Source organism: Phacochoerus africanus, chromosome 1 (genome assembly GCF_016906955.1).
Source record: "Phacochoerus africanus isolate WHEZ1 chromosome 1, ROS_Pafr_v1, whole genome shotgun sequence".
NCBI lineage: Eukaryota > Metazoa > Chordata > Mammalia > Artiodactyla > Suidae > Phacochoerus > Phacochoerus africanus.
In genome coordinates, this window is record NC_062544.1 from 232306193 (window position 1) to 232320477 (window position 14285).

Consider the following 14285-nt stretch of genomic DNA (forward strand, 5'->3'; position numbering starts at 1 on the left):
ATTACTAAATCATTTTGAATTTTAAAAGCATGGGGAAAATGCTTAAAATAGATTATAAGCTTAGCATTTAAACCTCAGATGTGATTACTAAACACCTGAAGATTTTGGATATTTGATAGGGGAAAAAAAGAATGGAAAGCCAATTATACTCAGGGTGGTATAAAGAAAGGATAATGAATTTTCAGATCATCCACTTGAACAGAACTCAGGAGCACTCAACAGTGCTCATTCAGACATCAGCTACAAACTACTCCTGTTCACCCTTTGCCCAGGACAGCCTACACATACTGACTGTCCTGATCACGGTTTCATTTTTCTGTCCTTATGTATTTATAGTCTCCAAGGTGAAGTTTTAATTACCAGTGATATGGCCATAGGTGAGAGAGGATGGAGTAAAGGCCTAGATAATTCACAAGGCACATAGTCACCACCTGAACAAGATGTAGGAGACAGAATAAAAATAAATAACAAAAAAGGTCACTTTAAATTACTGGTTAATTTCCAATGTTCAAATTGATTCCTTTTTTCCTGGTGACATAAAATGTATTTGCCCTCTATGCTAAAGGATGTGCAATTTTCAGTGCATATTCTCCAAAGTTTTGTTCCATATACATTAATAATAAATATAATTAAGTATCAACAATAATAAATATTTCTAACTAAACCCCTGGGACTGCGTATAAGACTCAAAATTGATTTGCATTTATGCCCCCAAAGGGCAGAAAATTAGGGCTTCAGAATATGGTATGGTCAGCATTATATCATGCACTCAAGATACCACAGTAATAAATCAAGTGTTGGAGGGGAAAATGAAATGTATAGTTCATCTATCACTATGCCTTCTCATTCACCACACCCCTAAACATACATATCTTACCAAGGAGCACAAATGTGGAGAGTGAATCCTAATGAGGTTCAACAGTTTGTCCTGCTGAAAACTGCTAATCGGTGGCAAGTCTGAGAGTAGCACCCAGGTCTCCTAATTCCTACCCACTTCGCTCTTTCTAGCCCCCTGCACATGCTATGAGACTTCCTTTTATATGAGGTAGGGTTTTCATTGTTTAAAAAACAAAATATTTAGAACAGTTTCACTTCAAGGAAAAAGTAATATGGTCTTAAATGCCCCTTTTAGATTCTTCTGATAGTTCATTGATCAAATACGCGCAGAATGTATTTTTAAAATCTACAAGTGTGAATGTATGTCAATTTGGGCATGTTAATGCTGACAGCAGCACAACAGTTTTCTATTTTGTTTTGCCAGCAAAGTGCAGAAATGATACTCCACAGAGGTTGTGAATGTGAAATAACGAGTCAGAAAAGAGATGTACTGCTGGCAAAGCTTTCTGTAAAAGCAAAATGACATAAAAGCAGACGTGAAGATCATGTGAACTATGCCCACTGAACAACAAAGTTCAGGTTTATAATGAACTCAAACTTGAATATTTTTGGCAAATATCTTTAAAACATGAGTATTTTTGATAAATGACTTAAGCCACGAATGCATTCTAATTTTTTCTCCTTTAAGGAATAATAGCACTTTTGGGAATCAAGAGACACAGACTTGTTCATTAAGTTACCCTTTCTGGCCATAAGCAAATCAAAGGGATTAAGTTAAAGAATGACCTCTAGGAGTTCCCGTCGTGGCGCAGTGGTTAACAAATCCGACTGGGAACCATGGGGTTGCGGGTTTGATCCCTGGCCTTGCTCAGTGGGTTAAGGATCCAGCGTTGCTGTGACCTGTGGCGTAGGTTGCAGACGCAGCTCGGATCCCCCGTTGCTGTGGCTCTGGTGTAGGCCGGTGGCTATGGCTCCGATTAGACCCCTAGCCTGGGAATCTCTATATGCCACGGCAGCGGCCCAAGAAATGGCAAAAAGACAAAAAAAAAAAAAAAAGACCTCCAAGATCCTTTCTAGTTTTCAAATGAAGCAACTCCTCCTCATTTAGCACTATAAAAATGTTCAGCTCTTTTAAAATACCTAAATGGAAGAGTTCTCTGGTGGCCTAATGGTTATGGACTTTGTGTTGTCACTGCCATGGCTTGAGTGACCGCTGTGGCTCAGGTTCAATCCCTTGCCCAGGAACTTCTGCATGCTGGGGCACAGCCAAAAAATAAAAAAATAAATCCATAGAAAAATGGGCAACAATGGGAAGAATGGAAGGATGGCCCCTTACCCACCATGAAATTAGCATTTACTTGAGGGTTAAATATTTAACAGGAATTAGATAAAGTCACAAGTAAATATGACTGTGGGAAATTTTGTAATAAAAATCTGTACTTGGGGAGTTCCCGTCGTGGCGCAGTGGTTAATGAATCCGACTAGGATCCATGAGGTTGCGGGTTCGGTCCCTGCCCTTGCTCAGTGGGTTAACGATCCGGCGTTGCCGTGAGCTGTGGTGTAGGTTGCAGACGCGGCTCGGATCCCGCGTTGCTGTGGCTCTGGCGTAGGCCGGTGGCTACAGCTCCAATTCAACCCCTGGCCTGGGAACCTCCATATGCCGCGGGAGCGGCCCAAGAAATAGCAACAACAACAACAACAACAAAAAAAAAAAAAAGAAAAAAAAATCTGTACTTGGGACATTATACTAGTCAGTATGGGGCTTTTCTTTGGCTATCCACAGGTCTCAGGGACATTCCATTGGATCAAAGTTCAAGGTATAGGGAGGAAGCTAAGGTCAAGAGCCACTTGTGCAGGGTGCCCACCCACGTCCAGCCAAACAGAAGAGCCCTGTGCTACCTCGAGACTCCCCATAAGCCTCTGCCTGCAACATGAGCTGCAAAAGGGAGTATTTTTAGTTATAAGAACCTCTAATTTCTTGTTATTGTGGTTCAAAAGTTACAGATCCCCCTTTCGCAAATTAAACTCCACATGATCCTTAATAGGATCAAAAATCTGTCAGTTTTGACTTGAAAATTAAAAATAACCCAATTATGTAAAGTAGATAATTTACTGGGTTTTAGTTAGAGTCACGAAGTTGTGCAACCAATCTATGATCTAATTTTAGAGTGTGTTCATCGTCCCAAAGAAATCCTCTTCTTATTACCACTCTCCATTCCTCCCTCTCCTCCAAGGCCCTGGCAACTAATAATCTACTTTCTGTCCCTAGGACTTTGCTTATTTTAAGTCTTTCATTAAAATGGAACCATACAATATGTGGTCTTGGAGTTCCCATTGTGGCTCAGTGGGTTAGGAACCCAAACACGATGTCCATGAGAATGTGGGTTCGATCCCCAGCCCCCATCCTCGCTCAGTGAGTTAAGATCCTGCGTTGCGTGGATATGATATAGGCCAGCAGCTGCATCTCCCATTCAACCCCTAGCTAGGGAACTTCTATATGCCATGGTGTGGCTGGAAAAAGAAAAATAAAAACAAAAACTCAGCAATATGTGGTTTTCTACATTTAGCATAAGGCTTTCAAGTTTCATCCTGTTATAGAATGAAGAGTTAACTTGATTATACTATGCTGTTGTAGTATGTTTTGAATTTTGATTTGATCAAATGTACCAGTCTTTTCTTTAGATTTCTGATTTTTGTCTTACTTAAGCAATCTTCCCCCTTCCTTGAGTTATAAATACATTCTCTAATAATTTGAAGTTTTGCTTATCATATTTAAATCATCTGCAGTTTATTTTGTATATGTCACATAAAGATTTATTTCTTTTGCACTCTGGTCATCAATTGTTTAGCATTACTTATTGAATAGTGCACCAATTCTCCCTATTGTTTTGTAATGCCTCGTTTATCACACAATAAAGTCTCATGTATGTTTTAAAAAAAAAAAACAATCATGAACACTCAAGATGAATGCTGTTGGCTGGGCCTATGTAAATTATGCCTTTTTGTTTGGGGTTTTTTTGGCTATGCCCACGGGAACTTTTGGAATTTCCCTGGCCAGGGATTGAACCTGCACCACTGCAGTGACAATACAGGATCCTTAACCTGTTGCACCACAACGGGAACTCCAAGTCATGCCTTTTAAAACCTACAAAATTATGCTACTTCCAGCAGAGACTACCTGAGGTGATGCAATGAATTCTTTTACCTTCTGTTGGGTGAATGGCATCCAAGAAGAATTGCTTGTTTGACCATTTATCCCCACTTCCTAAAAACAACGACAAAAAAGAAAAGTGAAATTCTACCCCTAGTATAGATATATATACTATAAAAATAAGACAATACACAAAATGATTTAAATGAAAAGCATTCTCACACAAATGATACAGAATTTTACACAACCATTTAATTTCCAAAATTGCATTTTCCAACTAAAATAATTGGGCTATATAGGAAATGAGTAAACAAATTTGCCTTTTTAAAATATGTTGTATAATTACATGACTTTAATCAAGATAACATGAAGATTGGTTAAAAGCTAACGATAAAAGCTGATATTTTACCTAAAGAGTGATATTTCTCCCCTGGAAGCAGGGAAAAAAATAATAACATACAAAACAAAAACTAAGAGGCTGAAGTGGAGGTGAAAAAAAAAAACCCGCAAATTAAGTAAAAGGTTACACGCAGGAACACGCAGGCATGTATGTCTACACACAGAAGACAGCTGCATTTAAAGCCTCATTCCAGAAACACGGAAGGCTCCATATCTGGCCATGCACGTAGATGCAAACAGGCATCAGATGAGCAGGTTCATGGCAGTCACGACACCAACATGCAGGGGGATGCTAGAGAAAGCCTGACTTCCCAGACACGTGACTGTACTGAACCAGATATCTTCTGTGTGAAAGATGACTAGCAGCCTGAACTGTGTGAGAAGAGAGGAAACTTCAGATGAGCCCTGAGCCCTGAAGAGGTTCAAGAGCCCATTGAGATCATAACAACTAGACAGATGCTCAGAGTAAAGGGAGGGCAGAGTGCGTAGGTCTCTAGTGCCCTCTGGAAATAACTGTTACGTGACTGAAGGAGGTGGGAAGATTTTGACAAAGTATATAGATAGGAAAAAAAAAAAAAGAGAGAGAGAGAGAGATAGGTTACAATGTAGGAGTGGAATCCTGCTTGACGAGAATCCTCAAGTATCGGAGGAAGTATAGAAACTGTGGGACTTTCAGATGAACACAAAACTGGTTAAGATTTTAGGAGGTAGGAAAATGAGGTCCTGCTTTTAAGGCTGCCCAACATGAGAAAAACCAGAATAGACACAAAATAAAGTGAAGAACTTAAGACTAAATTGCAAAGTGCACAACATAAAAAGGGGGAAAAAAGGCAACTGTAGGATTCATATGGAACTCTGAAAATAGAGACGAACATGGGATTTGAGTAGGAATCCCAGTGAAGGAGATCTCTCTTGGCCATGAGCTGCAGAGTCTAGGAATGAGGAATGTGCCTGTGTCAGGAGCCGATGACACTGAAGCAAGCAAAGGGGAGGTGGAGGCAAAGGCGCTGCAGTGAAGCATCACTCAAAGACGAGCTCACGATGAAGGTGGCCGAGAAACCTTAATGGAGGACGGAAGACACCAATACCTTTTTCCGGAACATTAGGCTTCTCCTTTTTGTGCTTATATTTGCTGACAATTTTGTGGAATAAGTTCTTTTTCTGAGACTGGAAAGGACCTACAGACAATATTAATATAAATATATTTAAAATTCACAAGTTTCATAAAAATACTGTGTGTTTCTAAACAATTAAACCCTCCCCCAACCTGAGAATGGAGTCAAAAGAAATGCCATCTTCCACTTGTCTCACCTGACTCGTGTTTAGTGCCCTTCCCTAGATTTACTGAAAAAACAGTGAGATTTCCTTAGAAATATATTGGGCAGAGCCTCCATTAGGGTGACGCCCCCAGCAGAAACTGCAGAGTGTATGAGCAGAGACAGACTACAACCAATAACAGCAGAAGATATGTAGTCTGTAATAAAGAAAATTACTTAAAGCTCCTAAATATCCCAAAGGAAATTCATCTCCCCTAAGAAACTGAGTTTCACAAGGACAGCCCTTTGAGGACAACTTTTAAGTCAGCCTGATAGCATTGGATAGCTTTCTAGCTTATTCTAAGGATATTCTAGGAAGAAAAAAGTGATTTAAAGGTAGAAAAATATGGAGTTCCCACTGTGCCACAGTGGCTTAAGGATCTGGCTTATCTCTGTGGTGGCACCAGGTTTAACCCCAGGCCCAGAGCAGTGGGTTAAGGATCTGGCAGCTGGGGTGTAGGTCATAGCTGTGACTCAGATTTAATCCCTGGCCCAGAAACTTCCATATGATATGGGTGTGGCTGACAAAGAAAGAAAAAAAAAAATTTGAAAAGTACTTGCCAAAACTTTTTTTCTAGGGGTGGTGGTGGTGTGGGGAGTGGTGAGACTGTATATGAGTTTCCTCAGATAAAAAAAAAGAGAATTGGGATTTTTCAGTCACCCACTAGAAACGCCGACAACAGCAATGACCTCCCAAGAGCAGGCTGCTTCCTACACTTTGCTGATATTCTTATGTTAGACTGATAACTGTTATGTAATTTTGTTTCCTCACCTGTAAATGGCGATAATATCAGTGTCTAACTCACAGGGTTGGTGTGAGGATTTAAAAAGTTAGCAGCTCTCTAAGGTGGCCCTGCTGCATTTGCTCACCTACCAGCATCTGCACCCACATATCTGCTTTCCTCCCAAAGGCAAACTATCTCCTGTCTAAAGGATACAATTAAATGGCTTTTATATTCACAAATATTTGTAGCCACCATCAATTTTAGAACATTTCTACCACCTCCAAAACAAAGCCCATATCCTTTAGCTCTCAGCTCTCCCCATATTTGTATTCTTATTCCCCCAGATGGCCTGGCTAAACCTCCATTACAACGTTGAATAGAAATGATGAGAGTGGATGTCCTTGTCTTACTCCCTATCTTGGCAAGAAAGCTCCCAATCTTTCACCATTAAGCATAATCGCAATTGTGAGGTGTTTTTAGATGTACTTTATCAGGTCAAGGAAGTTTCCTTCTATTCTGATTTTGTGATCATGAAAGGGTGGTTCATTTTGTTAAATGCTTTTTCTACATCTATTGAGATGATCCTGTGGAATTTTCTTTGTTGTTGTTCTACTGATACGGTATATTATATCAATTGGTTTTGGGATGTTCAACCAACCCACCCTTGCATTCTTGGAGTAAATTTCCAACTGGTCACAGTATATAATTCTTCTTATATGGATTCCGTTTGTTAGTATTTTGTTGATGATTAGTTTTTCTTTCTTGTGATGTGTGTGTTTGTCTACTTTTGACCTTGGGGTAACGCTGGCCTCAAAGAGTGAGTTGAGAAGTGTTCCCTCCTCTTCTATGAAGAATTGGTATTAATTCTTCTTTAAATGTCTGGAAAAAATCAGTGGTGAAGCCATATGATCCTGGGCTTCTTAGGAATGGAGGCACTTTTTTATTGCTAAATTTAATCTTTAGTTATACATCTATTCTGACTGTCTATTTTTCAGTCAGGTTTGGGGAGTGTCTTTCTACTAACTGTCCATTTCATGTAGGCTATCTAACTTAATGGCATATAATTGTTCATTTATAATCCTTTCCATTTTTGTAAGATTGGTAATAATGGTCCCTAATTCATTTCTGATTCTAATAATTTGAGTCCTCTTTTTTTCTTGGTAAGTCTAGCTAAACGTTGCTTAAATTTGTTACTCTTTTCAAATAATTAGTTTTTGCTTTAGGTTTTAATTATTTTCTCTACTGTTTTCCCATTTTTATTTAATTAATTTCATTAATTAATTCTCTAATCTTAATTATTTCCTTTTTTCTACTTCCTTTAGGTTCAGTTTGTTCTTCTAATAGTGTCTCAAGACAGGTTAGGTTATCGATTTGAGATCTTTCTTATTATATGTATTTATATAAACTTTCCTGTAAGCAATGCTGTAGCTGTATCCCATAAATTTTGGTATGCGGCATTTTCATTTTATCTCCAAGTATTTTCATATTTCCCTACTGATTTTTTCCTTGACTTACTGGTTATTTATAGTACGTTGTTTAATTCCCATACATTTTTGAGTTTTCTAAATTTTTTTTCCTGCTGTTGATTTTTAATTTCACTCCACTATGGTCAAAAAACATAATTTGAATTATCTCAATCCTTTTAAATGTATTGGTTTGTTAAATGCAAACATTTAACAAACGCAGCATACAGTATGTTCTGGAGATTGTTCCATGTGCACTTGAGAAAGATGTATATTATGCTATTATTGAGTGGAGTGTTCCATATATGTCTGTTAGTTCTAGCTGATTTAAAGTATTCAGGCTTTTACCTCTCCTATTGATCTTTGGGCCTAGTTGTTCTATCAAATCTATTCTTTTTTCCATAGTACTGCCCACCTTCTTACAAATTATATATTTTTCCTATTGTCTAGGCTTATTTATTGTCTGGCACTCCCACTACAATAAAACTTCCATGGCAGCAGGGTTCTTTGTTTTCAAAGAATATATTCACAGATATATTCTACATGCCTAGAATGGTGCTTAACACATGACTGATTTTCAACAATACTGTTGCATGAACAAATAAATAAAGGTCTTAAAACACAGGAAGGCACAAATAAAGAGCTCGAGAAATGACAGTTATTGCTGTTACTACTGATAACATAAAGATGTGCAAGATTTTGATGACAAGACATCCATCGTTCTAAATAACCAAAAGGAAATACGTCTGAATTGGGTGGTGGTGGTTTGAAATGAAGGAAAGAAAACACTTCTTACTTGTTTTGTTTTGGGGGAGTTGCGGGGGGAAGTGAGCAGTAAAGGAAAGAAAATAAATTTAACAAATACAAAGAAAATCTATCATGTATACAAACTACATTAATATCACAGGTATTCTCTACAGTCCATCTGCAGTCACTCACAGGTATTTCAGACAACCCAGGAAACTGCAGGCTTATGCACATGAATGACAGGCACATGGGTAATCACAGAAAACAGAAATAGAAGACAGCAGAAAAACAATTTTGAGACTTTTCAGAGCCATAAGGATCTCAGTGATTTACCCATAGGAAAACAATTTCATTAGAATAAGGTATTGGCTCATAGGGAGAATGGTTTCTGTATTCATCACTGTTTATGAGGACAATAGGATAAGGAAGTGGTTGACAGAAGCAAAATGATTTGATGTATGGAAAGGGTTAAGAAAGAAGAAAAGAATATATATTTTCAGACCCAACCACACTCAGAGAAATTTAAAAAGTACAATTTAAGGACAAAGCTAAATACAGAGCTTGTCAATTTAAACATTAAAAAAAGAACATCCAGAGTGGTTTAGTACATAGAAGAGCTCCTGGAAAATTATATTTTTAAGCCTCCTTGCTGATAGCCATCCCCAAACTATAACTATAAAACATATCTAAGCCAATGACAACTTCAGGTAAAAGAGGAATTGAAAAACATGAAGGAGTAATGGATAAGGTATGATGGTATTTACTGAGAAGCAGTAATTTTAGAGTCAAGAAGTGAACAATTTGATTCCTGCCCACTACTAAGGAACATATGTTAGATATTTTGTCCAAGGAAAATAACGTAATAAAAATTAGTAATAAATAGCACATATAAGAAAATTTGCTACTACTTTCCTTGATTATTCTATTAACATAGAAATGTCCATGGAGGTAAAGAAAAGGAGGCAGGAAGTCTAAAGTGGAAGAATTTTAGAAGGAATCATTCAGAAAGCAAAGAACTGGCAGCTTTCACTAAACCATCATCTCAAGTTTCCATTCCCTCATCTTCCTTCCAAATCTCTTGAAAGACTGTTGCACCAGCTTTCACTTCCTTATGTCAAAATCACCTGCTATTGGCATGTAAACTAGCTTAGGACTCGACTCCACTTATGACTCGGGGCACAATGGCCTGTATTTGAAGGTATCAATCTCTTTTGCACCCCAACTTCACAGTGGGTAGAAAACAGCAGAGAGAAACCCCAATCTGGGAGGGTTAGAGGAGTTGCCACAGAGACATGAATAACGACTTTCCCAAAACACTAATGTTGTCCAAGGTTTGCTGAAAAATGCGCACATTTTGGCTGAGAAGTGTAGTCTCACTCGATTCATGTCAGTATTAGTATAACACGAGGAATTTTCAAGGTCAGCAGGTAAGGTGAATTAAGTGAACTGTGTTCTCTAGAACAGTTGTAAGAAACAAGAGGTTGGTTGTGACGGCTGAATGTAGTTTTGTGGTTTTAAGCTATAAAAAGAGCAGAACTTTTATTCGAAGACTAGGTTGTCCTTTCTGTAATGGACACATAAGTAATGAATGAACAATGAAACAAAAAATTCCTTTGTAATAATATAGAGTAAAGTACTCCTGACTGCTGGGCATGTGGATCTGTGGACTGGAACAAATAAATTCAAGTAAACCAGGCACAAACAAGTTCACTGAAGGGGAGGAGTGATCTTACTGGGCTAGACATGCATGCCTTGTTAAAAACCTCAGGATTATATCAGGTATACCTTTAACGTCTGCAAATGTGCTGTCACCACACTCAAAAAAACGTTTGGGGGAGTTCCTGCTGTGGCTCAGCAGTAAGGAACCCGACTAGCTTCGGATGTGGATTTGATCCCTGGACTCACCTAGTGGATTAAGTATCTGGTGTTGCCCAGGGCCATCATGCAGGTCACAAACACAGCTTGGATCCTGCTGTTGCTGTGGCCAGAGGTTGCAGCTCCAATTCAACCTTTTGCCTGGGAACTTCCATATGGTACACATGCGGAGAAAGAAAGAGAGAGAGAAAGGGAGAGAGAGAGAGGGAGAGAGAGAAAGGAAAGAAAGGAAGGAAGGAGGGAGGGAGGGAAGGAGGAAGGAAGGAAGGAAGGAAGGAAAGAAAGAAAGAAAGGAAGGAAGGAAGAAAGAAAGAAAGAAAGAAAGTTTGGTAGCAACGAAAACTCTTAAATAATTACAGGACAAAAGACAAGAGTTCTGCCCAATATGGAAGCTATCACTTCCTGAGAGTAAAGGATGGCCTAGCTATCATTACATCTTTGCTCCTGAACACCAAAAAGTATCCTCAGGTTGGTTCAATCCCAAACAGGGAATTCTGTGCTCAATCTTTAATTTTGTAAAACCTGCTTCTTTTATTGCCACTGTGATTTTTAAAAATCTCAAATCCTTAACTATTTGAAATTTCAATCTTGCAATAAAAGTGTGAATAAGAAAAAAATGAGAAAGAGTATAGTGTGTTTGTTAATGGGCTAAAAAATGTGAAAAGATAAAGGCACGAGGGAGGAGAAACTAAGTCAAGGGTCAAGCTTGGGCATAATTTAAACACTCTAAATTGAACTCAATTAACTTTTCCCCCATGACCCTACTTTGCTTGAAAATTACTATTTTGCAGAGCACTCTGACTTCAGATACTTTTGTAAAAAGTGCTTCATACATTAACTATATACTTAATGTGTCAAAACAAATCTCTTAAGATGTTACAATTAAATTTAGTTATAATTTAAAGCTTCCATTTGAATATATACAAGTAACTGCGGCAGACAGACCAGAAAACACTATGGGGAATGGGCTGCTTCAGCTGACCTGCATTGTGAGTTAGATGGACTATAATTTCCTGGATCATTTGGTCTTGGAAGCAAAGAGAAATTCTATTCCTAAGTCATCTGTATCCTAAGCCTACTCAAACGTAGCCTGAGCTTCGTTGGAGGAATTATTTTTATCCCTTTTTACTGTAGAGTTTCTGACAAGACCTACCTCATAGACATAAGGGACAGGGCAGAGATAGTGGCAGGGACAATGGGAAAGGGGAAGAGACCACTTGGAAATACAGATATAAATAAGACCACTGGAAAAATAAGCCCAGGCAGGTACTATGGTTCTGAGATATATAACTATATCAATGCATACATAATGATTTCTTCTAGATATTACATTTCAGAAAAATTCTACACATTTTATACAACCTGGAATAGCTAAATAAATAAATAAATAAAAGTACCTAGTATAAGGACAGGGGAAAATATAAAGAATGCTGAATAACAACCTAGAAGAAAATAAAATAGAGACAAGTGGTAAGTTGTTGGAAGAGGAAAATGAGATTTCTTATGAACACATGCTCCTTTACTAATGAACTAATGATCTCACACCCAGTGTTTGCTTTGAACGATTCATTATGCAAAGATGCAAAGGGTCTAGAGTCTAAGAAAACAATCTCCTCTATCCTCTAAAGATCAGGCAATTACAGCACAGCTGGTATGATAATTTCATTAATAACTTGTAGGATAGTACACTGATGCTGCTAATGCCAAATTACAGTCAGTCACAAATACTATTTCTTTAGTTTGTTAAATAGAGAATATATTATTTTAATTTCTGCTTTATCTTCATTGCATTTTGCTCCATGAGTCAGGATGCAGAGCAAAATCTAAGGTCTTGACAGACCTCCTACCTACGTAATTACTGATATACTGTACAAGAACCATGAACTTTGTGTGGCTTGAGAGGTATAACAGAAGAGTTAAGATGATGTTGTATGAAGTATAATCTAAAGCTCCAAAAAGCTGTTTCACGTCGAAAGAAATACTGTTAATCTCAGCTGGGAGAAGAAAAACATAGAACAGACAACCAAGACCCAAGAGAAGGTATCATGAAAATAGATCCTAACTTCAGGATTTTACAGCTTCACAAAAATAAAATCTATTGTTACAGTCCCTGATAGATAATTTGACCAGCTTCAGAGCTCTAAAATGAGTGTCTCTAACTGCAAGGAGTGGAGGAAGAGAGTACATCCTGTAATCAATCAATTAAGTTCCATGTTATTGGCTTGTCAGGTATTTATCAGAAACTTTAAATCCTAGAATTATGAGGGCTGAAGCTACCTGGCATCTCCAGCTCTATGGTCTGCTCTGCCTATTCCTAAGCATCTCTAGGGCACAAGGACTGTCATTTCATGTGATAATCTATTACAGTACTCAGCTACCCACCTGTCAACAAGCCGCTTTATTTCTTCCTACCTATCTTGGAAGATCTCAGCACAACCTTATTTTATTTTCCCAGGTGAGCAAATGTGGTAATGCAACATTTCTTTTTTAGTTCTGTATTCGCTAGACTTGTTTTTATTAACCACAGCAGAAAACCGAGCTAATTCTAAAATCATCTTTACATTCCTCTCCGCCTTTTATCATGAAGGGGGCATTTTCTTCAGCCTTTCAGACCCATCCTGAGATAAAGATCTCAGAGCAACTTTCTTCAGTGTACAAGGACAAAGGGTTGGTCTTGAGGGAGAAAGGTTTAGGTTTCTTCAGACGTAATTTTCCCTAGACATAAAACTTATCTTTTCCCCCCAATCCATCAAATTATATATCCTCATTATTTATCTTTAGTCAGTATCCTTGATTGCTAGATATGTAAAGATATATAATTATCTACCTATCTATCTATGCAATAGACAGGTAGGTAGGTAGGTAGATAGATGTTTAGAACCTTAGCTCCTGCCCATAAATGTAACGGTGGTCCCAGGTGCTGAGACCACTGGGGATGTCCTCACACTCTTTAAAACCCCTCTAATGTTGCCCCTATTAAGTGCTGAGATTCATCAAAGTCATGGAGATAATTTTAAATGCTTCCTTGATACACACAGAGATGATATTCTTGATAATGAATATGCTAAACACAGCATTTTTCCAAATTAAAAAAAACCTGGGAGCTCCTGTTGTGGCTCAGTGGTAATGAACCCGACTGGTATCCATGAGGTTGCAGGTTGGATCCTTGGCCTCCCTCAGTGGGTTGAGGATCTGGCATCACAACAAACTGTGGTGTAGGTCGTAGACGTGGCTCAGATCTGGCGTTGCTGTGGCTGTGGCGCAGGCTGTTAGCTGAAGCTTCAATCTGACCCCTAGCCTGGGAACTTCTATATGCCACAGGTACAGCCTTAAATTAAAACAAACGAACAAACAAACAAAAAACTGATAAAAATTATACCGCCAGAGTACTAGGGGGAGTTTTATTTTCATGTGGGTCACACTGCCAGTAAAGAATAGAGTCGACTTATTAGGTAAATGGAAGGATTTCTGTTGCAGACACACAGGAACAGAAGAATTGGACTCAGCCAGCAGCTTCTTCTCAAGAAAAGCTCAACATTCCCAACCTGATTTCTGGAAAGCAGAAGGTTGAATAGGTATAATACTTTGAAAAAAGCTACACATTTAAGGGCAAGTATACAGGTTGAGGTGCCAAAGGATGGAGGCTTCAGAGACTTAGGAAGGAAAGATGGGAGAGAGAGGTTAAGGCAGGAACCAAGATAACCCTGGAAAGCAACCTCAAATTCCAACTTGCTACTGCTTCAAGTCTAAATCCAATTACACATCTAAAAGG

The 14285-nt window shown here is 38.4% G+C and overlaps 1 protein-coding gene across 1 annotated transcript in view; it reads right to left on the bottom strand.

Moving 5' to 3' along the window:
- Positions 1-14285, bottom strand: part of BBX (BBX high mobility group box domain containing) — a 145655-nt gene that overhangs the window by 15253 nt on the left and 116117 nt on the right. Inside the window, exons 12-13 of the mRNA XM_047793060.1 lie at positions 5476-5565; positions 4043-4102 (exon numbers count right to left, since the gene is read on the bottom strand). Coding sequence (XP_047649016.1) covers positions 4043-4102; positions 5476-5565 — 150 coding nt within the window. The remainder of the gene's footprint in view (positions 1-4042; positions 4103-5475; positions 5566-14285) is intronic.